Raw genomic sequence first — 27,944 nt, forward strand, 5'->3', positions numbered from 1 at the left:
ACAGAGTACAAAACACTGCCTACAAAGCAACCAAAGTTATGGCACCGCCATATCTTCAAAGCCTGATCCAACCCTACAACCCCTCCCGCTCTCTCAGGTCAGCTAACACAGGGAAGCCGTCTCAGAACCTTCCCTAAAACATCCGGGACAACGCTCCACACGTCCCAGACTCTTCTCCCTCCTGGCTCCCAAACTGTGGAACCAACTCCCCATTGCAGTTAGAACTGCAGACTCACACCCAATCTTCCGCCGTAATCTGAAGACTCACCTCTTCAGACTCCACTTTAGCCCGTAGCACTTGCCCTAGTCTCGACGACCATGCAGACTTAAGGTCCTTACACACCGGGGCGATTTCTTTCATGCGAATAATACGTTTTTTTTAAAAACCTTATAAAGTCAATGCAAGCTTCCACACCAGTTTCGCGGAGCGAAAAAAGCGTCTTTTCATTATTCGGAACGAGTCCGAATTTTGCGTATATTCGCATATTCGCCGGTGTGTAACCGCCTTTATGCTTTAAGTTTTAAGATTTTTTTCTTAAATTTTTTAGCTTTAAGATTTAAATGTAATTTAGATAGCATGTTATGTAGACAGATGCCAGGTTCATTTGTTGACCTGGCATCCTATAGCTTGTATAGTTTCAATGTACATATTATTTATTGATATTATAATGTTTAGACTGTTGCTAGGTTCTCGGTTTACTTATGATCCTACATTACTGAGACACTACACTGTCTGTCTCTATAAATTTGATGTATTACCTTGTGTTTACCTTGCTTACTGTAAGTCGCTCTGGATGAAGAGCGTCTGCTAAATGCCTAAATTGTAAACTGTTAAGCGGTGATAAAGCGCTGCCGTTTGTTGACATTCTTACCGGGCTGCATGACTAATTTGCATACTTAATGATTGATGTTTGGAGGATACCCTGGTAACATCGTATTTATTTAACATCACAATGCTATGAACTGTGGGTAATTCCCTCGGGCAAAGTCTGCACAAAGGCAGACTTGTGGAAAGGGTTAATAAAGGGCTCAATCTCAGAGCCCTCATGCACTTGACGATTTGACAGTGTGACAGCCCTAGCCGTCGCGGACTTCACGTCAACACACATGTAAGTCAGTGAGACAGTAAGGGGGGGATATGGATTTGGGCCTAGCATGTCACTTTAGACAGCACATTCTTATTCAGTTTTAGTCATAGTCTTTTGAATCAAATTCCATTTAGTTTTAGTCATCTTTTAGTCATCTGAAATGTTTTAGTTTTAGTTGACTAAATATCCTAAGATTATAGTCGACTAAATCGACAGTTGATTTAGTCGACTAAAATGTATTTTGGCGGTGCCTTGATGGGCGTCGTAATGGCTGATTTTACACTTGGTTGCATGCTGAAAATAGCCGACCTACAAGCTCACAACGCGTCGCAGTGCCAACATGTTGTGAGCTTGTATAGATCTGCTATTTTCAGAGCGCAATATCCGAGCGCAACCAAACATAAAATGACTTGTCTTTTAGTTCTACTGGATGTCTTCTCCACTAGTCCCTCCCTAATATTTTAGTCTAGTTTTTCATTGTTGACGAATTTGTCTATATATTTAGTCTTAGTTTTAGTCATCATAGCTTCGTTTTTATTTCGTTTTCGTGAGTGAAAAAAGGTATTTGACGAACATCTTTCGTCATAGTTTTGGTCAACGAAATCAACACTGTCTCAGAGCCCTCATGCACTTGACGGTTTGACAGTGTGACAGTCCTAGCCGTCTCAGACTTCACGCGAACACGCATGTAAGTCAGTGAGACAGTAAGGGGGGGGGGATATGGATTTGTGCCTAGCATGTGACAGACCAGAAGGATGGCCATGTCGTGGCTGTATTGGTTGATGGTTAGTTGTCAGGGTGACTGTGGTAGGGTGTGTGACTTGGACTTGGCTGTGAGGGGGACAGTGTCAGGGTTAAAGAGGGACCAAAATGGAGTACCTCAGTTCCTTATCATGAAGTATCCGCACCGGGGCTCGGAACGACTAGATCAGGGTTTCTCAAAGTGGGTGCCGTGACACCCTAAGGTGCCATGACACAAGCCCAGGGGTGCCGCAGAATACTTTGATGATATTTGGAATATATCAGCATAACTTCAATTTAACCACTAGACCCTCTATACTTTAAAAACTGAAAAACTGACCTGAGTTGCACTGTACTTGTGAGCTTGGAGATTGGCTATTTGAACTATTTGAAAATGTTTTTAAACTTTGCAAAAAATGGCAAAGAGTTTAGGGATAATGGGTAAGGCACCGGCGAAAATAGGGTCCCCATCATGACCATGTACTGTACTATATTATGCTCTAAAAAGGGTTGAACACATATTTTCATTTCTACTGGTCTTTAATTGATTGGCATGTGTTTCCAATAATAATGGCTAATTGCTGGACCTGGGCACACACACACACACACACACACACACACACACTGCCAGGCAGAGAAAGAGAGAGCTGGCTCAACACTGCACAGTTATAAAGGATTTTGATTTAGACACAATGCAAGCAGAGCAGACCCAGCAAGGCTGGCCTATATAGACTTGGCGCACCAATATAATCCTCTTGTGTTATTGTATGCGCGTGTAGTCGATAATGTGCAGAAGACTTTAATTACAAAACAGTCATCAATTGAGTCAGCAGGAAGCCACAGTAGCACTCGGCGTGCTACAGTGACATCAGTGGTGAAAAAAGTACACTAATATTTTAGTAAAAGTATCAATACTGCAATGTAGAAATACTCCGTTACAAGTAAACGTTCGGAGTGCAAAAGTATTGGTATCAAAATGTACCTACAGTACCAAAAGTAGAAAGTACTCATTATGCAGAAGGTCCCATTTCACAAGTTTTCAAATGTATGAAATGTAAAAAAGTTGTTTGAAAATAGCCGATCTTTAAGTTCACAATGTGTCGCATCGCGACGCATCGTGAGCTTGTAGATCGGCTATTTTCAAATGGCCGAAATGTATATAGGGCTAATGTATGTTTTGTAATAATAATCAAAATCTATAAAGTAACTAGTAACTATACGTTTTCAAATAAATGTAGTGGAGTAAAAGTACAATATTTCGATCCGAGATGTAGTGGAGTAGAAGTAAAAGTATTGGAAATTGGAAATAGTCAAGTAAAGTACAAATACCTAAAGATTGTATAAGTACAGTACTTAAGTAAATGTACTTAGTTACTTTACACCACTGGTTATTGTTCATGTATGCACGTGTAGTCGATAACGTGCAGAAGCTTTAATTACAAAACAGTCATCAATTGAGTCAGCAAGAACCCACAGTAGCACTCGGCGTGCTACAGTGACATAATAACTAATCGACACTGACAGACGGGGACATTTAAACAGTTGAACAGAACGTTCTAATGCATTTTTCTCTTTAATGGGTTTGCTCAATTGATCTGAAATTGCACATGGTCATTGATTGACAATTGGCATAAGCAGGGAATGACGAAGCAGATTTTTCACTATTTTTTCTAGGTACTCAAAGTCGCTTTACATAAAGAAAAGGAAGGAACCAACTCTATCAAGAGGAAAAATAATAAAAGAAAGTGCTACATTAAAAAGATAAAAGGTTAAGCAAGGGTTGGGGAGGCATCTTAACCTCAGCTGGGAAAAGCTATCTCGAACAGGTGGTTCGAGAGTGCATTCCAGAGGGGGGTGGGGGGGGGGGCAGCAACATAGAAAGCCCTGTCCCCCCAGGTACGGTACTTGGCTGGCATGGGGACCTCCAGGAGATTGGCTTCACTGGAGCTGAGGGGACGGGAGGGACATAAGGTCAGAGAAGATCGGAGAGGTAGGGGGGAGCCAGATTATTTAGTGCCTTGTAGGTGGTAAGCAGCATTTTATAGTGGATTCTTTGTTTGACGGAGAGCCAGTGTAAGCTTTTTATTTTTATTAGCCTTTTTGGGATCTGTAGTTGCAGTTGTGGTCCCCAAAGTCCCCAAGTATGGACTAGCATTATACGCAAAACAGAAAGAATTAAACTTCACAGGACACAGGTGACAAATATATCCCCCTTCCCCCATCCTACATGACTTAACTAAAAACAAATCAATAATCTATGACAAATTCATAATATATTTTTGTAAGTTTGGGTTCCAAGAGTCCCTTCCCAGAAATGTAGTGGAGTCAAAAGTACAATATTTATTTATGCAACCTTGCATTCATCGCTGCCAAAAAAAAAAATTGCTATAAATTGGAAGGCCCCTTCCCCCCGCCCCCTAACACTGGTCCTGTGGAAAACAGATATATCAAGTTATATATACCTCTAGATTACTTGCATTACAAAATTAAGGGAAAGTTGGACATTTATGATAAAATATGGACTCCTTACATATTCTCAGATGGATTGATGTGAGGACAAGACCCTAGAAAGTGTTAGAAAGGCAACTGCGTCCGTAAAACCTAGCAATGTTTTGTTGCCATTTTTTATTAGTATTGTAATGTTTTGTCTGTTTTGGTAGTGTTATGTTTTTTTGGTATTGTCTGTTATACACTGTGCTGTCTCTTGTCTTGACACAAAAGGTAAAATAAAAATAAAAACTATTGTACTATAAAAAGAAGACATTTTGGGGAAAAAACGTATACCGTCTACTAACCATCCGAGGTAGCGTATCTGATACGCAGGAGGAGGGGCTGGGCTGGGAGCATGTGGACTTCAGTAGCCTTTTTCATGTGATAATGTGGCGTTCGAGGTGAAGGCGTGTGTGTGGCCATTGAGGTGATAATGAGCGCTGGCCATGGGAGTTTCGAAGTAGTTCACACACATATGTTAGAGCGGTCATTTCATTCGGTGACCACGCGCGCGTGTGCACTTGCCATGCGTGTGGGAGGGAATAATTATGGTATACCCTCCGACAAAACTTAGAACACACCACTGAATATTTCTATTTTGAAATGTAGCAGAGTGAAAGTCATGTGCTTGGAACAAAAAAAAACTCCATAAACATACTTAAGAACAGTACTCAAGTAAATGTACTCAAGTAATTACTGTCCACCTTTAAGCTTGCTTGCTTACCTCATTCCACTGTCACTGTGGGTTAAGTGCTTCTTTGCGCCCACTGCCACCCCAGCACCACCAGAGGGCTCTGCTTCCCCTATGGGTTCAGTTTTTTTCTTTTTTACAAAAACACAAATCAAGGCAGAAACATAAAGCAGCTCATATTCTAACTATTGTTTTATGTAGTCTGTCTGTCCAGTCATTCTTCTAAGTGTGGCTTTGATTGGTGAAACAGCCGCTCTGTCTGAAATTGCTTTTTTTTTTATTGTAAAAGTATTCTTTCAAGTACAATTTATTCAAAACGTTACTTAAAGAACCATTTCATCCATTTTCAACCGATCTTCATATAATTGGTCTTCACTAATGCTCATAATAATATGGTAGCATTTTCTCTACTCGGTCTAGTGTCTCAGAGGAGGGCAGATAGTAAAGAAACCCGCCTACCAGTGACATCATCGGTAGGCAGATTTGGTCATTTCAAACAAGATTTCAATTTATTTATTCTATCTTTTATTAATGCGAGAACAATGGCTTCTAATTGCATGCTAACTTTCCAAGAATAGAAAGCCTGCAGTTTCTATTAGCTTGGATTCCCCATCGATGATGTCACTGGTAGGCGGGTTTCTGAACTGTCCACAGCCCTCCTCTGAGACACAGACTGAGTAGACAAAAATGGTGCAATATTATAATGAGCATTAGTGAGGATTATATGAAGTAACTTTTTGAATAAATTATGCAATATACTTTTCACTGCTTGTTCCTTTCCTTTTGAGACTGTGTGATCCTTTAAATAAATGTGACACCGTAAATGTAACTCATTAAGAAGTATTAGTATTAGTAACACAAGACACCCATGAACTGTATATTTATTTTATTTCACATCAAGATCCTTTTTATACAAGCACTTTTAATTTGAAATATAAAAAATTCTAAAAAATTAAAATGTATTCACTATTAAATAATCCATCTTGCACATCTCATATGTGCATAAAATTAGAATATGGTCATATTTATAATTTATAAACTCTTACATAGAAAAGGAGAAAAATAAACAAAACCTGAAAATCTGTCTTAATATGCGCAAAGGTACAAGGAAAATATCTAATATATTGGACCAATGCAGTAGAGAGGGGGAAAGTGCTTTGAATTGCACATACTTTTTGGGAAATATGTATTATTGTACTACAAATATCACACCATATGTATTACCAGTAGTACTTACTACTAAGCATAGCCACTAAAAATCTGAAATATTACCAGTAGTAGTACTAGTATTACTAGTAGTATTTGTACAAGGAGTATTTTATCTTCATAGGAATCTATTGATTGTTTTTACAATTGCTTAGCACATTAGTATTTCCCCCCCGCCCTCCACTGCATTTTACAAAGTGTTTACGAAATGCATTATGACTAAAATAACAAAAAGAGGGCCGAAATATTTTGGAGGTGTAAGTTTTTTTCAGGATGCTCAAAATTCATATCCCTGTGATTGTTAAGATTTCTTTTTAATGTTCAATTCCCAGATATATCAAGACATAAAAAAATGCATGGTTATATTATTTCATTACAAAGAAGCACAATGTTTGTAGATCCAGAAGATGTTTTGTGTATTTTGAAATACAGCGCTGAAAATAAAGCTCATCTTTGTGAGATTATTTTGTACGTCATAAAAAGAGAGGAGGGAAAAAAAGTCAGATTTCAGTGTCGACTGAAGGCAGTTGGCTGCTGCTAACTACTTAACAAAAAGTATGTGTTTGTGTGGCATGTTGTCGTGTCACTAGCATTTTTATGACTCTGCCAGCGACAGCCAGAGGCATTATTATGCTTGTGGGCTGTCAGCCCGTCTGTCCATCCCAACCTCGTGAATCTCAGTAACACCGGGAAGGAATTTCATCAAAATGCTCAATGAAAACCAGGAAAGCATCTGTGTCATTTTCGATTTTAGCTATATACATATATATATATATATATGTATATAGCAAAATAAGATTGTTAGAAAACTCTTAGGATTTATAACAGTGATTCTCACAACACAAATCTTCTCTTCTAGGGGTCCCTGGGACAACACATTTTCAGATGGGGGTCCACGGCCATATATTTATCATTTTGGGGGTTTTTGACATGAAAAGAAATTAGAACTACTCATATAGAAGGCATTTGTAGAATCGGCCTCAGGTCTTAATGGGTTAATTGGCTGGAATTTGGCGGTCAAAGGTCAAGGTCACTGTAATTTCAAAGTCTTCAATACATATTATGAGTCATATTATGAGTCAGGACAGACATGTATGTAAACTGCAACTGATCAGCAGAGGCATACAACATCTCCATTTGCTGATGATACTGTGTTTTTTTATTGCATATTCATGATGTATTGTATATTATTTATAATATGTTTTTATGTATCCATTTCTTCATTCTGGGTTCTTTTGGGGGATAGACTCAAAGTTCTCGGCTAGAAACCTGAAGGTAAGGCAAGTATAGTTGACGTCTGTACTTCGTCTGTAATCCTGTGTGTGTGTGTGTGTGTGTGTGTGTGTGTGTGTGTGTGTGTGTGTGTGCGTGTGTGTGTGTGTGTGTGTGTGTGTGTGTGTGTGTGTGTGTGTGTGTGTGTGTGTGTGTGTGTGTGTGTGTGTGTGTGTGTGTGTGTGTTAGTCCAATCTTGCTTGAAGAAGGGATTCTGGAAAGAAAGAGAGTCTTAAATGAATATGCAATGTGGTTTAAAGGGAGGGAAAGGAGGGAGGGAGGGAGATGCGTATATTTCACCCATGCAATATACACGTATACGTATACACGTATATTCTACTCATAAGCCACTCTCATTTTGTGAAGAAACATCTCTCGATATCCCACTTTCAACACTTTGAGGTAACGCTACTGGGAACATACCTGGCTCTCCTACGTGGCCTTGTCCTCCTATGAGCTCTCGGCCAATCGTGCTCTGCTATCGGCGGCCAGTGCCTCCTCTAGACTCCTCCTGGCGTAGAACACCTTCATTTCCTGTTCCCTGGACGGATAGACATAAATGATTATTACACCTCAACAAATGAGTTGTAGAGGTACAGTATCAAAAGCAGTAGTAGTTGTTGTAGTAGTAGTAGTAGAAAAAAAAGTAGTAGTGGTAGAAGTAGACGGACTAGTAGTAGTAATAGTAGTATTAGAAGTAGTAATATACATAGTGGGGTGGGACGATATATCGTTATCGCGATATATCGCGATACTTTCTCCCGCGATAACTAATCGATATACTGCCGAAAAATATCGTTTGTGATACGTTGTTTTTCCTACTCTGTATTTGTGTAATGATGATTTTGAACTGTTTGGTGCTATTTTATGTGTTTATGAATTGAATACAAGGACTATCGTGATATATCGTTGGTGAAATTTCATGCAATATATCGTGATATCGCAATATATCAATATTTTCAGATATCGTGATATATCGTTGGTGAAATTCTTGCAATATATATTGAATATCGTGATATCGCAATATATCGAATATCGTCGAATATCATGATATATATTGTTATCGTGGGCCTAATATCGTGATATATATCGTATCGTGAGGTACCCATATCGTCCCACCCCTAATACATAGTATTACTAGTAGTAGTGAAGAAGTAATGATGCTCTGTTATTGTCTTAAGTTAAGACAACATGGGAATTCACATGGACGCGCAGCGCTAAGACCGGATGTAGATAAGGCTAGGCTTAAGTTCGGCTGGTTGCTCCCGTTTTTATGCACACATTTCTGGGAACTCAGATTAGGTTGGTTGCAACCAGGGATGTAGTCGAGCCGTGGCGCCCACGCCCAAACATGCACAGGCATGCACGACGTGCGTACCTGAGAGATTCCACTTACCTCGCCACGTATCGATCAAAAACAACCATTGTTACATTCTTACAAAAGCATGCTGAGAGTCAACAGCGCGAATGAACAGAGGAATGACCCTGGCCGAGTGCATATATCAATGGTCCATTGTGTGACCTGTTAAGTACCGTGGGCTGCTTTTGAAGGAGGCATAGCTGTCAGATATTCTGAAGCAGACTCCACTCCACAGTCCACAAAAATCCCCACTACAGCCTTGGCTGCAACCGACGTGAAGTCCATTCTAAAGAATGGTCTTAACAAAGATTGACTCAGCAGATAGGACTAGGCTTAGTACAGACTAATTGGTGCGACCCACGCCAGACGTACTGTATATCCCTCTGGCCTCAGGGGACTAGGAGGAGATGGAGGTGCAGGAGCTCATTATGAGCGAGATTTAGAGGTGCTAAAAGGACACGGCACACAGAACGGCACAGCAGCATACAGTTCCCAGTATGAGGAACATAACAGCGGTGGGCGCTATAGAGCAGTGGCTGTCAAACTTTTTCATGTCAAGGAAATTGATATATAATATTTTGTGCCAGGGACACACAGAACAGAAGATTTGTGTAAAAAAAAAGGGACAAAAATAGCAGATGTACAAGGCAAGCTCACAGCGCGTTACTTTGTCACGCGCTATGCCTTGCCTTGCTATTTTTTGGAATAGGCAAAGTATAAAATCTGGATGAAGTGGTTAAAATTATTGCTATATAAACTCATTTAGCTGGGGACCCCCTGAAACCCCCCCCCAAGGACCCCTGGGGGTCCCCAGACCCCCACTTTGAGAAGCACTGCTAGAGAGAGGCATTAGAGCCTGGACAAAGAAATGCTAAGGGAGAAGCCAAGAAAAGGGTTTAGTCACAGGGTTTAGTAAAAAAAGAAAATTAAGAGCAACATTCAAACGTGCCAAGGGGGATAAAGGGTGCTGAAGATGTGAGGCCATTTCTCAACTGGAAGCCACAGCTGGCTGTTAGTGCCCCGCCATTCAGCTGTGCACAATTGAAAAACCCTCCGTAGTGGCTCCTTCTTAGACTAATTAAAGACACTTTGCCGGTCAGTTTAGTGCAGTAGGGACTGTTTATAGCAGGGCTGACGAACTCATTTTGCGGCGTGGGCCGTATTGGGCAAAAAGTGACTTGATGTGGGCACGCTCATGCGCATTCAGTTATACAGCATTTTTTTTCAATCTGTTGTCTCAGTCACTGCTATAACTACAGTATATCACTTTACAAAAGTGTTATTGTGAAGAAGAATAGCTACTTCAATTATTGACATTAAGTAAGTAATCTGTGTTTTGCTGAACACAGACTGTTGTTTTTTTCACAGCTACTTCAAGTTCGTCACTATTTTGCCTTCTGGATTCTCTTGTAAACTTGTCATATTTGTCTTCGTGCCTTGTCTCATAGTGTCGTTTGATGTTGTATTCCTTTTCACAAACTTGCGTAGAGCATATCAGACACAGCTTTCCTTTGAACTCATAGAAGAAAAAGCATTCTCTCCAAGTAGAGTTGAATGCACGGCCTCCATCGACAAGCTTTCTTTTCTTTTTTTCTTTTTTTGTTAGAGGTAGTATGAATTAGCTTTTTTTGTAATCATATTGCGCGTCGCAAGTATGTAGTGGTAGTAGTTATAGTAGTAGTAATAGAAGAAGTAGTTGTAGTAGTGATGGTAGTGGAACTCTGATGTAGTATATTTCGAATTACTACTAATAGCTCGCCCCAAAACACGCTCGCCCCGGGTCGACACCGGGTATTCCTAAACGTAACCTTAGTAAAAACTATGTCTAAACCTAACCTTATTCCTTAAACTTAACCTCAGAAAAAACCTTTTTTATTATTACTCTTTGGGGGTATTTTTTGTCACTGTATATTTGCACATACGTGAAATTTGTCCTCCACATTTACCCATCCTATAACTACTAGGAGCAGTGAGCAGCCATTCTATGGTGCTCTGGGAGCAATTAGGGGTTATGAGTCTTGCTCAAGGACACACTACATTGACACATTGCTGGCCTGGCCTGGAATCGTACCTGGGACAAACAGGGGCTTTGGCTCCCCAGGGGTGCTCACTAACTCTAACTCACTAACTCACTAACTCACTAACAATCTAAAACTAACTAGTTTTAGATTGTGTCTAATGTTTGTCTAGTGTTTATCTAATGTTTACTATATTCGTCATGAGTTATGCCTGGTTCATTTATTTTTTCTTTTGACCTATGTTTGTTTAAATTCATTCTAATTTGATATTTTTCTGGTTATGGTTATATTGATACATGTTAAAAAATCTTGATTTTGTATGTACTTTTGGTATGCGGTCAATTTTAGGCCTGGCTCAGGGAAGAGGACGCCCCTGCCATGCATAGTCCACCATGGGAATTGTATTGGTTCTTTCATTATTTTATTTGTGCTTGTCAATTATATTTTTTTATTGCACTGTAATTGTTTTTTAATTGTACTGTTTACCCAGAAAGAATAGTCACTGCTGAGGCAGTCACTAATGGGGATCTAAAATAAACAATAAACAATAAACTCAGCTATGGCCGCCCCTAAACATAAACCTAGCCTTATCCTCAGTAAAGCAAATACAAGAATACAAGAACCACTGGGGGTGAGCGGTCCGTGGAAAAAAGTGGGGGAGAGTGTGTTTTAGGGCAAGCGTTCCGGTTACCTTCAAAACCAAATATTACAGCAAAACAACTGTACTTTATTTGTGGATACATGTTACCATCTAGTGGCTAAAGGATGCAACTACAGGCAGCACCCCTTTTTTTTAAGCATCACTGTCTTCCTGCATTACACTATCACCCAGAAGATAAGACCCAACTAAATTATAACTTACATCACTTATTGGAATCCTATTACACACTCAACATATAGTAGAAAGGTATGTGGCTCTATGCAGACTACCTAACTACGGTACCTAATAAGAGACTGCCAGTGTCCATACACTAGTTTAGCAATAGAGCAGACGCAGACCTGGCTGCCCAGGGAGGACAGGATGCGCCGTCATTGTGATAACACAATTACACGTTCTAACACAATGTCAAAACTACTACTAATATTAAGGGAAAAGTTATTTCCAAAATTGGAAGGAATTGCCCCGAATTCCAAAATCTGACAGCAGAGGGAAAATGAGCCCTCATTATGGGGATAAGACAATAATGTGCCAATATGCCCCTTCCTGCCACAACTAAACAGACCACCAGTAGATCGCATATCATAGACATACAATAATATCCTATCCTATATTAGAATTAGCTAATGGGAGGGCCGGCGGGCGGACTGTTAACTGGTTTTAAATGGGCTTGCAGGGAAAGTGGTGACAGAACAACAAGGGCAACTACCAGAGGGGACTGCGATGTACCATTCAGACGTAGTGTGTTTGGTGAAACAGTGTTCTCTGTTAGAGCCTCCCAGCACAGGAATAGTCTCCCTGTCGAAGTAAGAGAGACCACCAACTATTTGATCTTCAAATTCAACCTTAAGAGATGGCTTAAAGCAAACCAATTTGTAATCATGGGTAATTATCAGCTCCATTTGTCACGGGTGTCTTTTCTCATATTTCACTGTAACTGTCTGTCTCCTGTATTATGTCTACTTGTCTTGTTTTGTATTGATATGTCTGTTTTTGTATGGATAGCTATATCACCACTTTTTAACAGCCTGCTCAGGGACTAAATGTAGCCTTTGGCTAACTCTGGCTCATTTACGTGGATGTGAAAACTGACATGTTGATTAATGTGCTCTGTCCCTGATAAATACATGAATAGATAAAAAATAAAATAAACCAGGTCATGCAGAAGGTGCCACATCACTCCAGTCCTGGCCTCTTTGCACTGGCTTCCTGTTAATTTGGCTTCCTGCTCCCACATTATGTGCCCAGTAGGGCCCTAAGGTCTGTTCCCCATACTAAACTAAAAACAAAAGGTGACAAAGCCTTTCAGGGCTGTAGCTCCCAGACTTTGAAATGCTCTTCCACTGGTCTTGAGAGCTGTAGCCTCTATGGACACAGCCTTAAAACGCTACTATTTGAACAAGCATTTGCAGATTTACATGATTTTATGTCCATGACTGTGTTTTTATTTGCCGTCCTGCTTGAGATTATCTGTACAGGCCTTTTCTGTTCTAACTGCTTTAATACCATGTTTTGTTTTTAATCTCACTGTAAAGCACGCTGTGAGTTCTCTCTGTGAGAAGTGCTATATAAATAACATTTATTTACTTACTTACTTGCCACACTCTGACACAGGCATAACCATAAACAACTCTGATACGCCCATATATAGGCATGTCAATATGACTCAGACATAACCATAAACAAACCCCATTCGCCCATATATAGGCATGTCACTATGACTCAGACATAACCATAGACAAACCCCATTTGCCCATATATGAGCATGTCACTATGACTCAGACATACCCATAAACAACCCCGATACACCCATATATAGGCATATCACTATGACTCAGGCATAACCATAAACAAATCCCATTTGCCCATATATAGGCATGTCACTATGACTCAGACATAACCATAAACAAACCCATATATAGCCATGTCACTATGACTCAGACATAACCATAAACAACCCCGATACGCCCATGTATAGGCATCTCACTATGACTCAGCCATCAAGCCAACAACAGATAACCACGACTACATTTTATGTTTCTTTCTGGATTCTGATCAAATTAATGAAGAGGCGGGGTGTCCTGACCCTTTAAGGAGATCTACAAGCTCAACACGTCGCATATCGCAGCTCACTACTTTACTGCGAGAGACACCGGACTATAAATGGAGCATTATACACGCAGTCTAACACGCTGCATCACTCTGCTTTCAAGTGTATCTCCTGCGTTAATATTTCAGTCAATTTGACACGTTCGTTCATCCTTTTACACACAGCATCCCAGTGTCGGTCTGTCGGAATGCTTTATGTGTGAAATGCAGCCCCACACAGTTTAGATCGTTCAGCTTCAGGCGTTTTAACTGCGATGGAGCTAAGCAGACTACCAGGAGCCTGCTGCTGTCACAGCAACTTAACATTGTTTACCAGCAGCACATGCGGTGAAGCTTCTGTTTGCCTGTAATATCGTTTTTGGAACACCAGGGGGCAAATTGACAGCTCTAGCTTTTAAGTGGCACCGACAAGAGGAAGAAGCCTGCGCTCAACAATGTTCCTTTATAATTGTATTTGCTTCACCAGGACCAGTGTAAAGTACTGTACTTAAGTAAAATTTACTTTAGTGGAGTATTGCCAATTTTCAATACTTTTTCTTCTACCCCACTACATCTCAGAGGAAAATATTGTACTTTGACTCGGCTACAATTATTTGAAAACTTTAGTTACTAGCTACTTTGCAGATATAAATTAATATATTATAAAACATGCATTTACCACTTTAGCCCTATTTTATACCTAGGCGATTTGAAAATAGCTGATCTACAAGCTCACAACAAGTTGCATCGCGACACGTTGTGATGTTGTAGATCTGCTATTTTCAAACATTTTAGTGCTTTTGCTTTTGGTATACTTTAAGTTAATTTTGATGCCAATACTTTTGTAGTAAGTAAGTAAGTAAGTAGTATGAATTCCGGACTTTTACTTGTAACAGAGTACTTCTACACTGCAGTACTGATACTTTTACTTAAGTAAAACATTTGAATACTTTTTCCACCGTACTGCTCACCAGGACCAACACAAACCGACTGTGTCTGTTCAATATTCAGCTGCTGTTCTCCCACAGGGCTTCTAGATGGAATTTGCTTCACCAGAACCTGTTTGTTGTCCTGTCTGATCCTCTTCCTGTCAACTATTTATTTGCACTGGCCGAATGGAGCCTGGGGCGTCAGAACGCTGGCTCCCCGAGTCGTCTGCAGTCTGTGTGTCTGTGCGGCCAGGCCAGGCAAGGCGCTTATTTATGACTCACATCCCCACTAGTGCTGTCTGTCACCATCATGACATTTTAGTTGACGATTAACTGTCATATAAATAATGCTGATTAATTATTGAATTGTGTTTTTGACATTTAACATTGGGAACATAAAAATCACATTTCCGTTTGGCTTTGAGGCTTTGAAACCAAACATTTTATACAGGACAGATATGAGAAATAAATTATACAAATCAGAAATGACTCACCGGTACAAATAATAAATAATTTACATATAGCCAAAATCAGCTCAGTGGCCTTGTGGTTAGAGCAGGGTTGGGCAACTTTGATGTTTGAGAGGGCCACTATATTTCCACACTCACTCCAGAGGGCCACATTGCATATACTGTCGGGTAGACACCTCATATCTCCGTATTTAAAAGTTTTTTCGCAAATGAATGCCGTACTTCGCCATTCTTTGTCACACAAAAGTAGCAAAAATAGCCGATCTATAAGCTCAAAACTGCGACGCGTTTTGCTGCGACGCGTTTTGAGCTTGTAGATCGGCTATTTTTGCTATTTTTGAATTGGAATAAGGCCTGAGGTTCCGATTCTACAAAATGTCTTCTAAATCGTAACGGTTTTCTGAAAAAGCTTATGTTACTATATCAGTGGTTCTCAAAGTTTTTCATGTCAAGGACCCCCAAAATTATATGCATTTGGCCTCACAGGTCCATTTGGTTCCATTTGTACACTCTCAGAATTACAAACCCGTAAGGGGCCATTTGGAACCCGCTCAAGGAACCATGAGGGTACCTGGACCACACTTTGAGAACCCACTGGTGTGACAGAGTGTTTCCAGTGAGCCAACACTATCAGCACCCTAACTCTGTTTTGACCAGAATGGAGCACAACCTCAATTAGTATCATTGGTAACACCTGGTAACATAAATAAATACCGATATTAACGGTAAACCATACAGACGCAAGCTGAAAGCAAATAAATCACACGCAGCGTGAAGTAAGCGGTGCCTTTGAGTTTATTTTTCTCACCAGTGCCACTTGAAGCAAATCACACCCAGGTGTTGCTTGCAAATACTGCAAATTACAGATCAAAAGGATGCTGCTGCACGGATGTGTGTGCGTGCGTGTTTATGTGTTTATGTGTGTGTGTGTGTGTGTGTGTGTGTGTGTGTGTGTGTGTGTGTGTGTGTGTGTGTGTGTGTGTGTGTGTGTGTGTGTGTGTGTGTGTGTGTGTGCGTGTGTGCATTTGTGCTTTGCCTTTCCATGTGTGCATGTCTGCATGCGTTTTTAAGTGGCGGGTGTCCACGCACACACACACACGCGCGGTGCCGGCCAGTGTGTGCGTGCATGCATGCTGTGGTCCTGTGTTTTAATCATCTGCTAATTAGTTGCACACACAAACCTGGGTATAGAAGTGAAACCGCTTAAAAAGAGATAAGAAAGTGAAAGCAGCAGGGACTCTCAGTACTCTCAGCATGCATAAAACACAGAGAGAGAGAGAGAGTGGGGGAGAGAGAAGAGAGAAGAGAAGAGAAATAGAGACTGACTTGATGTGTTCTTCTGTGATGGTGAAGGAGCGGCAGGGTGGCTGATCCGGGTTCAGCCAGACGGCCGGGTTCCTGTCAGCCGCCGGTGACTTTTGACCCAGGACCGGAGCCGTGCGCATGTGCAGCGCGCTGGCTATGGCCGCGAGCAGCGTGTCGCCGTCGCTGCCGTCTGGGCCCATGCCTTTAAGACAGCGGTGGAAAAAGTACAGAAATGTTTTACTTAAAGGGATAGTTCACCCCCAAAATTACCTTTTTTTAATAATAATTTGATGACCGGCAGCGGTTCCGGTAGGAGACACAAAGAGTCTCCTTTGTGCCCCTACCAGAACCGCTGCCTACCGGTCCGCTGGTCATCAAATTATTGTCTTAGGAATGTGACAAAATAAAAAAATATCCATGAATTCAAGTCTCCATGGGGTGACTAATCGATAGAAAAAAAGCTATTTTAAACACTACAAACTGTAGTTTGAGGACTACACTGGGGGCTTTATGATTACAAACTGTAGAAATCTGTACCTAATCATGACTATCAAGAAAGAAGGCAAAAAAAGCCTAGGCTAAAAGTTAAGTGCAGCTAATAGTTCATCTGAAAGAGGTTAGGGTAAAGGGTAACGGTGGAATGGTTCTATTAAAGATAATGGTCCAGTTCTCACTCTGCAGTCCTGTGGGAAGCTCCAGGGTTCGGAGGATTTCCTGGTCGATGTCGGACGAGCGCAGACCCTTCAGCCGCTGTTCCCAGAACAGCTGGATGGAAGAGAGCAGAAACACGAGTATAACAGAATGAAATATAATGCATAATACATTTTTTGTGCAGTAAATTGATAGTACCATAGAATTTAATAGATTGCAATATAGAACAATAGAATATATGGTGATATACAACTTACAATAGATTGCAACATAGTGCAACATACAGTAGAAAAGATAGCAAAAGTGTACAATAGAGTAGAATAGATTGCAACCAAGTCTAATAGAACAGAAATAGTACAGCAGAATGGAACCGACTAAACTATGACTAAAAATGTTCGTCAACTAACCTTTATTCACTGACGAAACCTAAATGAAAACTAAATAAAAACTAAGCTATGATGACTAAAACTAAGACTAATTATATTGACAATTTCGTCAACAAATAAAAACTACACTAAAATGTTAGTGAGGGACTAGTGGAGAAGAGATCCAGTAGAACTAAAAGACTAGTCATTTTATGCTTGGCTGAGCGAGGGTGTTGCGCTCTGAAAATAGCAGATCTATAAGCTCACAACGCGTCACGCTGCGACGAGTTGTGAGCTTGTAGATCAGCTATTTTCAGCATGCAACCAAGTGTAAAATCAGCCATTACGACGCCATCAAGGCACCGCCAAAATATATTTTAGTTGACTAAATCAACCGTAGATTTAGTCGACTATAATCTTATGACATTTAGTCAACAGAGAATAACAGAATAACAGTAAAACATTTCAGATGACTAAAATATGACTAAAACTAAATGGAACTTGATTCAAAAGACTAGGACAAAAACTGAATCGGAAGGTTCCAGGTTCGATACACAAGCTCCTCCTGGCTGCACGATGAAGTGCCTTTGAGCAACAAACTGGACCCCTAACTGCCCCCCGGTGAGCGCCTTGCATGGTTTCCTCCACCATCAGTGTGTAAATGCGTGTGTGAATGGGTTAATTGAATGCAAATTATAAAGCGCTTTGGAGAAAGGTGCTACATAAATGCAGAACATTTATATACTAAAATGAAATAGAATAGAGTAGAACACAAGTAAACAAAATCAAAGAACAGAACAGAAATAAGTAGAATAGAATAGAGTTTAACAGAGTGGAGTAAAAATAGAATAGAACAACTTAGAATAGAATAGAATAGAATAGAACCTGTCTGGGTGACTCGGTCCCTCGCTGAGGATCACTCTTGACCTTGTTGTCGGGGTAACCTGTCACCTTGGTAACGGGCTGTTTGAATATGGATGCCGTTTGACGGATGGGAAGAGACGTGTTGAGGTCACCCTGAAAGAGAGAGAGACAGCTCTCATTACTCAGCGGTAAATAGAACAGATATTGATAAGGGATGTAAAATGACTCAGACACCACCACAATAACATTAAACCTACAAAACATGTTGCAGAAGCATCCACGGTACCTGGAGCTGTTAAAGGAGCAACCTGCGGCCAAAACCCTAATGTTGCTTGGCCCCGTCAGTATAGGACGAAAAACTGAAGGATAATTGTGAGGTGGAGCAACTGCTGGCCAGGCCTTTGTCTATGCAGTTACGGAATTAACTGTCCAGGAGTTACTGGCCCATCAGTGGAGGCTAAACAGCATTGACCCACTGGAGCAGTGGTTCTCAACCAGTGGTCCTAAATCAATTAGCAACTGATTTCATTTGGAATGGTGCAAATACGGCAATGCATTTTTTTGTAAGGAATTAAGAATTAAGAAAAGAAAAGAAAGGTTTGTCCTGTAATCTGGTGCACAGTTTATTTATGTATTTATTTATTCATTCATGTGTAAACAAAAAAGAGGAAAATATTCTGTAATCATCTGGTGACTTTTTATCTTGAGACGTGTAAAGGAAAAAGAGAAAGAAGTCTTGTGATGCGCTTTTTTATTATAGTATTTCACCACAAGATGGCACCATGACTCTATAAATCTCCATTACATGTGGGAAAATGAAACATTTTCAGTTGTATTTTATTTGTACAAAAGAGCTGTACCCCAGCAAAACGAGGAATAGTTTAATGTCACTATTGTTTCACAGACTAGAAGTTAACCCAATGAGAGTATGTATAATGACTATTCAGAGCCTAGGTTTCACTCTCTTCATCTCTTACAGTGGTCCCTCCCTGGTACTAAATGTTTTCAAATGGGGGACAGTGGCCTAATGCAGTGGTTCTCTACCTTTTCAGACCGTGACCCCCCCAAAATAATCATATTTTAGCAGATCTACAAGGTCACAAGGCCTCGTGTGTAGATCTGCCTAGATTTTTGCCTCTTTCTTTTGACCAGTTTTTATAGTATAGTTTGCTGTTTAGGTTCAATGCGATTTTGTAGGTATTACAAAGGTCTTAAAAGTCCTTAAATTGACACGTCACTGTCATCTGGGGACCCCCTGGGGGTCCCGACCCACAGGTTGAGAACCACGGGCCTAATGCATATCAATTTGAGGCTCCTTGGCATGAAAATGTTTGAGACCCAACTACTGCCCTAATGTATTCACATCTTGGTGTTCCCCAGTTTTTTTTTAATAAAAAATCTGAAATTCACCACATCTACCATGATATCAACATTTTATAATTCATTTTCATGAATATTGGAGCTATATCTACAGTAGCGAGAGAATAAAGCTACGCTACAGTAAAACAGTGATTTACTGTTTACAGCAAAACATCCTGATGCCTCTGGGCTCAATTTAGATTTTTGTTTGTGAAGGACAATCTTAAAGTGCATTTGAGTTTGGCGTCAATTCAGCAAAAATGAAAATGTGGGAGAAGAGAGGTTTAATCAGTTTTAGTTTTTGGAGGAAAAAACTGAGTGATGTCCTTTTCACATAGTTTTGACAACGCTGAGGAAGACCTGTTAGGTTGAAACACGTACGTTGCTCTAAAAAAATAAAAAATAATTGTGATTATCTCAAATAATTGCGATTAGACGATTAAATAAAACTGAAAAAGGACATTTACTGTGTGCTGGGCTGTTTTCTCAGTTTCATGATATTGTTGAGCTGTGCACCTTGAGAAGCATCTGAACATTTCGGATCAAGTAAGTAGCCTGTATGACTGATTTGTTTTCTAAAAATGAATTTTCTAAACGTTTATAACTTTAGACGGTTGCTGCAGCACCACTAATTAGCCCACTCGACAATGCCAGTTGAGGAAGCTTGGCATAGGACCGGACCTACAGTATGTGCAACGTTTTGTTTACTTTCATGCATGAGAAGGCAGATTTCCTGGCAGAAGAAGAAAGAGGAAGAAAGAATAATAAAAAAAGGCATATACACAAGAGGGGCTGGCAGCAGAGAACTGCCTGCATGGGCCCTAATTACATGGGGTGACACAGGGACGCAATGTGAGCCCAGCCCTCTTCAACGTATACTGTACACTAACAGTACGTATATAAATACATTTGCAGAACAGCTGCAGAAAACCCCACAGCCTACTGGTGTGACTCTGCAGGACACAGAGGTTAAATGTGGGATGTTTTTGCTGACGACCCGGTTCTCCTGTCTCCCTCCAGAGATGGTTTACAGAAGAGCCTGGACATCAGCGTCGACTAAAACTATGACGAAAAATGTTCGTCGACTACCGTTTCTCACCGACAAAAACTAAATAAAAACTAAGCTTTGATGACTAAAACTAAGACTAAATATATTGACAATTTTTCGTCAACAAATAAAAACTAGACTAAAATGTTAGGGAGGGATCTAGTGGAGAAGAGATCCAGTAGAACTAAAAGACAAGTCATTTTATGCTTGGTTGCGCTCAGGTGTTGCGCTCTGAAAATAGCAGATCTACAAGCTTGCAACGCGTCACGCTGCGACGCGTTATGAGCTTGTAGATCGGCTATTTTCAGCATGCAACCAAGTGTAAAATCAGCCATTACGACGCCATCAAGGCACCGCCAAAATACATTTTAGTCGACTAAATCAACTATAGATTTAGTGGACTATAATCTTATGATATTTAGTCAACTAAAACTAGACTAACAGTAAAACTTTTCAGATGACTAAAATATGACTAAAACAAAAAATCATCCACATCATCCACAAGTTCAGTCAAACCATAACATCTATGGTTAATGTCCATGTTTGACTGAACTTTGTTTTATTTGTTCTGAGAAGTGGGTGATTGTTGAAAAGATATTATATTTTAGTATTTTTCATATTTAACATGAAAAGATTTTTCACCATTTGGGATGTTCTTCAAAACACCCTTTTTTTCTACGACTCCTTAAGATTTTGTCCACGCACAAATGACTAGACATGATCTGTAGGGTCATATGATAACCAATTTTTCATATTCCATACCGATTCCCTATATTTGTCTTCCAAAGTTTGAGGGAGGGAACTATTTACCAAAAAAATGCCATACATCATGAACACATCGTCCAACTGAACCCAATGACCACATAATGAGAGGCCTCTAATCAACGCAGAGCCTCACTTACACCCATCGGAGGCACCACAAATGGGATGAATGTTGTGTTGGAAAAACATGATTTATGTATTTATTTTCACTAAATTAGGTATAAATGATGCTCCGTGGAAAGCACCCCTTTCTAGTTCCAATTGACATTCCAATTAGAACCTGGCCATTAACCAGCCAAGATTTAGCAAAATGGTAAAAAAAACATCTCCCTACATGCGGAATTGTGGGAAAATATATATTTTGTATTCACAAACACAGTTAATTATGCATGCAGGGCCGATCAAGTGCCCCCCCCTACCCCCCGCTCCTACATTACAAAGCACTTCATGCCAAGACTGGAACAAGGATAAGAGTCTGAGAGAGACCCCTCTCTGCCAGCTGGTTCTGAAGCTATAGGCCCACATACACACACACCAGGGCTTCAGGACAGAAAGCAATCAATCTGGCCCAATATTGGAACAAAACAACCAAATCACCAGTGGTGGAGAAAGCACTCAAATGTTTTACTTAAGTAAAATTATCAATACTGCAATGTAGAGATACTCTGTTACAAGTAAAAGTCCGGAATTAAAAATGTAAAAAAGTACAAAACAATGCGCGACGCATTGTGAGCTTGTAGATCTGCTATTTTCAAATGGCCGAAATGTATATAGGGCTGAAGTGGGTAATGTATGTTTTGTACTAATAATCAAAATCCACAAAGTAACTAGTAACTAAAGTTTTCAAATAATTGTAGTGGAGTAAAAGTACAATATTTGCCTCTGGGATGTAGTGGAGTAGAAGTAAAAGTAGGCCTACTGAAAATTGGAAATACTCCAGTAAAGAAAAATAACTCCAAATTGTCCTTAAGTACAGTACTTGAGTAGATGTACGTAGTTACTTTACACCAAATCACAAAGTAGATTAGAATTCTATTTGACCCTAAACCGGGAGAACACGATGGCAGAATAACCTGACCGCTGTGACTGATAGAAAACTGAGGGAAATGTTGACAATTTACATACTGAGTGGACACAGCCTGGCCATATAAACAGGCTGTCACAGGCAGAACGGACTAGCCAGAGAGGCCAGGCTGCACTTTGTCATTCTAGGGAATCTCATTGCTTACTGTGAGAAATATAAGGATTCATGAGAGGTTTTCTTTGGAGAAAAATGAATAAATAATAGTAATACCTCTATTACATGTGCTGGACTCATTCCTTCCATACTTACATTGTGTTATAGACAACTTTCCTGTCCTGTATGGTCATAAGTTGAATTGAATGTAATTGTTATACGTTTTTTATTACTTTTTATTTGATGTTGATAATTACATATTAATGCATATTTATTGATAATGATTTGCTATTGCTAATGTGTATCATTTATATCCTCTGTATAGGATTCCCATATGCTATGCCAATAAAGCTTTTAATTTGGGTTGTATAGAGCGACAGAGATAGACAGAGAGACAAGAGAGAGAGAGGGGAGAGAGAAGGAACATAAAAAACAGAACTCTTCCTTCAAAGGGATATTTCACTTTCAAACATGTTTGGGGTCATTTTAACGTCTACTCAGGCTTTTGTATTTCGCCCCGGACAGTTTTTTAAGTTGCTTTATTCAATATTTAGATATTTGATATCCATTTTATCAGACACTTCCTATACAAACCCATTGTAACTCCATTTTAACCATGATAGATTCATCGAAAACATCCGTACTTGGTTCTGGTGACTGATATTGTCCTTCTAATGCGTGAGGGGGGGGGGGGGTTTGAATTACTTTATTCATTTATTTTGTAAATGTTTTTTTGGGGGAAAAGAAATGTAATACAAAAACAAAATTTAAAAGAAATGAATGAAAAAAAGTAATTGAAAAAACATGGCGTGAGGAGGGCAGAATGAGTCAGAACCAAGGACGGTGTTTTCGATGAATCCATCATGATTAAAATGGAGTTTGAAGTCACAATGGGTTTGTATAGGAAGGGGCCGTGTCTGATCAAATGAATATCAAATATCTAAATACTGAAACAAGCAACTTAAAAACTGTCCTGGGTGCACACAAAAGCCTGAGTAGATGTTAAAATGACCCCAACACATGTTTGAAAGTGAAATATCCGTTTAACACACTCATTAGCTAACGTTAGCGTGCTATAGCTACCTTTGCGATGGCGGCAGCTCGTTCGTGTCGTCGCTGCTTGTGTTTGCTGAGCTGGCCGGCGGTGCCCAGGCGTCCCGTACGGAAGTCGAAGCATCCCAGGTCCACGCTGTTGCCCAGGTAGCGGGCCAACTGGGGCTTGCTTCTGAACTTCTTCCCCGATGGACTGAAGGGACAAATAAACAAATCAATGAATAAACAAACGTACCAAGAGACTGATCAATAATTAAACAAATGAAGGGGTAACCGGAACCCTCGCCCCAATACACACTCAGCCCCCATTCTTTGAGCACCGCTTGCCCCGCTTGAGCGGAACTCTCGCCCCACCGACGCGGAACACTCGCCCCACTTGGTGAGAACAGACTACAGCCCCTAACATTTAGTTAAGTAGTTAGGCAAGGCATGCCGTCTGAAGCGAACTTGAGCCACAAGAGGCACCGCCGAGCGAGCCCCGAGACATCACCACGTGGCCGAGTAGGTTCTGGTGGCCAGACATACGTGGGTCCGACCGTTCCGATGTCGTTGGATTTGACCCGAGGCGAGCGTGATTTGGGGGCGACCGTTCTTGTATTCAATGAAGGCGCTCGGGTAGTGCAGTGGTAAAAATGCCTGCCCACCACCACGGAGGATGTGGGTTGGAATCCACCGTGTTGCATCCGGGCTTTGTCGAGCGTCTGTATGAACACATTGGCTCGGACGGGGGAGGGTGATATTTGTCACTGAACGTATTCCTACGGGCTGTGGCGGTACCTGTCAGCGGGGAGTGTTGGGCGGGAGGTGTAGGACGAAGGCCCTATACGTCCTCCCGGTGGGGTCTCCTCCCAGGCAGGTGGAGTCAGTAGGATACAACAGCAGTGACAACAACACTCAAATGTGTGGGGGGGAGGAATACATTTTTTGGTAGATGGGGATTTGGGCTGACAAAACAAACAGTGAAAACACCAAAATACAGCAAGAGGGCAATGTGTTTTTTGCTGGTAAACACGACCACACTATCTGATACATTCATGGAAACTCTGTACGCGTGTCTGTCTGTCCCGGGCATCACTCAAGTGCCGTCTGACCGATTGACATCAAACTTGTGTGTGTCACAGATGATCCAGGGGTGTGCAGTGCCCAGTGGCAATTCGGTTGGACCAACGGTTTCCAAGAACCGAAAATATATATATATATATATCTGTGTCTGATTGTCCGCAGGTCGGCGGAGGATTTAGAGAATCTCCTGTGTGTTTGGGGGAAGTGTGTGGGCAATGCACCCCCAGCTTCCCTGATTGGCTAACCACGACGCTTCACCAATATAAGTGGCATCGTGTGCAATGGCACTCTATTCGGGTATATGACCATGTAAGGTCATCAACACGATGTCAGCAGTTTCTCACTACATCAGGAAACCCCCCCCGTATCTCCATATCTAGTCGATTGGGTACTCTGAGAACGGGTTCAGCGGTTACTCTGAGAACGGGTTCAGCGGGTACTCTGACAACAAATACAACAGGTATTGCATAAACGGGCGGGGCATGCATTAATGCATGCCCCGCCTGTTTACGCAATACCTGTTGTTTACTCCCATCTTGCATCGTGCCCAACTTGCATTAATCCCAAGTAGGCCGGGTTAACGTTTTTAACTGTGGTAACTAACTAGCATCGTCCCTGATGTACATCATTCCACAGACTTATATGTATGTGGTCCCCGAGTGGGCTGGTGCCCAAAGGGGACCGGTCTCGTTTTGATAAGGTTACTGTGAAATGTCATACTGTTACATCCCGAGCCTGATGTCACAGCACTGACATCACAGTACACTACTGACATCACAGTACTGTGATAGACCTGTCACAATTATTACATAATAATCGTCTAATCGCAATTATTTGAGATAATTGCAATTATTCTTGCATAATCGTTCCCATGTTGAAAAATGTTCACGTATGTTCTAAATATTTTTTAGAATTAACTCCCCTGCCTGAGAATGTCTGAACTTTTGACTCAGGAGATGTTTGGAAATATTCTTCAAAAATAAAAAGTGAGTTTCTTGGAGCTTGAGAACAGTGTGCGGACTTCCTCCTTCTTTTTCTGGAAATATTCTTTTCACTGATAGTTATACTATGCATTAAACATGGAATCATCCATAACCCTTTAGCTAAATTCATTACTTCTGTGTACTTAAAATCAACGTTTTATTTTGTAACTGGAAGAGGCAGCCTGGGAAGTCAGGGCACATCAATTTTTCACTGATAGTTATACTATGCATTAAAAATGGAACCATCCATTACCCTTTAGCTAAATTCATTAGTTCTGAGTACTTAAAATCAACGTTTTATTTGGTAACTGGAAGAAGCAGCCTGGGGAAGTCAGGGCACATCAATGTTAAATTGGCTATGTTTTCCAAAATGCAAAATAATTCTAATTATAAATCAAATAAATTGCTTTAGAAATTGGTCTGAAATAACATGCTTGAAGTTGAGCATGTGACATTTAAGGCCTAATATTTCAAAAATTGCTCAAATTGCTACAAACCCTGCGGATAGCCAGTGATAAATTTACCTAAATGTACCTCAATTTACCCTTCGACTTATTGTTTATGCCATCATAAACAATAAGTCGAAGGGTAAATTTAGGTCTGATAATAATGACGATGTTCAAATCATGTTGGCCTACACACTTTACATTAGTTCTATACTTTTATGCTTTACTTTTTTTTTCACATTTTGGGAATAGAAATAGCCAACAGTTTCACATTGTGGGCCTTTGTGCCCGCGTCAACACCATTGGCCAAGTGGCCGTGCCCCTAAAATGATGTAATTGCACTGGAATCATGCCAGGCCTGCTGTGAGAACTCTGACAACTGGTACTGACGATAGTAGCAGCAGCAGTATTATAGTAATAGTGAAAGTAGAAGTAGAAGTAGACCTAGAATGGTTGTGATATCACATACATGATACGTAAAATATCATTAATAAGCAGTGGTGGAAAGTAACTAAGTACGTTTACTCGAGTACTGTACTTAAGTACCAATTTGATGTATTTTTACTTCACTGGACTATTTCCAATTTTCAATACTTTTACTTCTACTCCACTACCTCTCAGAGGCAAATATTGTACTTTTACTCCACTACAATTATTTGAAAATATTATTTACTAGTTACTGTTAAGGTTTTAATTGTTATTACAAAACATACACTAAGCACTTTAGCCCTATTGGCTATTTGAAAATAGCAGATCTACAAGCTCACAACGCTATTTTCAAAAGATTTGTATACATGTGAAACCTGTGAAATGGGACATTCTCTGCATTATGAGAGTCCTTTCTACTTTTGGTACTTTAAGTACATTTTGATACCAATACTTTTGTACTTTTACTCAAGCACATTTCGAATTCTGGACTTTTACTTAGTAACAGAGTATTTCTACATTGCAGTATTGATAGCCTACTTTTACTTAAGTACAACATTTGAGTACTTCTCCCACCACTGGTAGTATAGTGAAAGCATAAGTAGTAGTCGACCTATAATGGCTGTAATATCACATGAAATATATAATATATATAATATCAGTAATAAGCTGGTTACTCTAGTCTACAACGCTTTGAAGCCACTCAGCTGCCCACGCACACCACGGGGGGGGGGCACTGTCACTGTCATGAAACCAAGCTGTGTGTGTGTGTGTGTGTGTGTGTGTGTGTGTGTGTGTGTGTGTGTGTGTGTGTGTGTGTGTGTGTGAGTGTGCGTGCGTGCGTGCGTGCGTGGCGTGCGTGTACCCACACACACACCTGTAGTAGTACACATCGCTCTTTCCAGCGCTGAGTCCAGACTTCCGGATCACTTCTTCCTTCTTCCAACCGGGCGGCAGCGCGGGACAATCACTCCGTTTATTCTTCTCCATTCCCCCGCCAAGCCAACATCAGCTTATAATGCGATCCGATCTATTATAGTTAATAATACCAAAGTCCAAAGAAACTAAATATAAGTTCAAGTCCAGCGGGTTTTTTTTTGCCGGCGCGCGCGCGCCTGTGTGTGTGTGTGTGTGTGTGTGTGTGTGTGTGTCGTTTAAAATAAAGTCAATCACAGAATAAACGGATCAATAAAGGGATGAACTGAAGAGAGAAGGAAATCCGTTGCGTCGATCTGCGTAGATTAAAAGTCAACATTTTCTCTCTTTTTTTTGTTGTTTACGTAATAATCCGGTTCGTATCTTCGGCTCCCATGTTTGACAGTCCGTGTGTGTGTGTGTGTGTGTGTGTTTGTGTGTGTGTGTCAGTGTGTGTGTGCGCAGTGAGTGCACTCTCTCCACTAGTGTTTGTGTGCGGTGCGCGCGCACTTGTGTG

The 27,944-nt window shown here is 40.6% G+C and overlaps 1 protein-coding gene across 1 annotated transcript; it reads right to left on the reverse strand.

Moving 5' to 3' along the window:
• Positions 1-5,881: 5,881 nt before the first annotated feature.
• mbd2 (methyl-CpG binding domain protein 2) lies at positions 5,882-27,914 on the reverse strand. Its single transcript, XM_080420026.1, has 7 exons — positions 27,390-27,914; positions 23,626-23,788; positions 18,218-18,349; positions 16,991-17,081; positions 16,338-16,518; positions 7,912-8,029; positions 5,882-7,702 (listed from the first exon to the last, which is right to left on the reverse strand). Exons 1-6 carry the CDS (start codon positions 27,500-27,502, stop codon positions 7,939-7,941), a joined length of 771 nt encoding a protein of 256 aa, XP_080276152.1. The 5' UTR covers positions 27,503-27,914; the 3' UTR covers positions 5,882-7,702; positions 7,912-7,938.
• Between the last annotated feature and the right edge of the window lie 30 nt (positions 27,915-27,944).

The sequence above is a fragment of the Gymnoscopelus braueri genome, assembly GCF_963280865.1.
Source record: "Gymnoscopelus braueri genome assembly, chromosome: 22".
NCBI lineage: Eukaryota > Metazoa > Chordata > Actinopteri > Myctophiformes > Myctophidae > Gymnoscopelus > Gymnoscopelus braueri.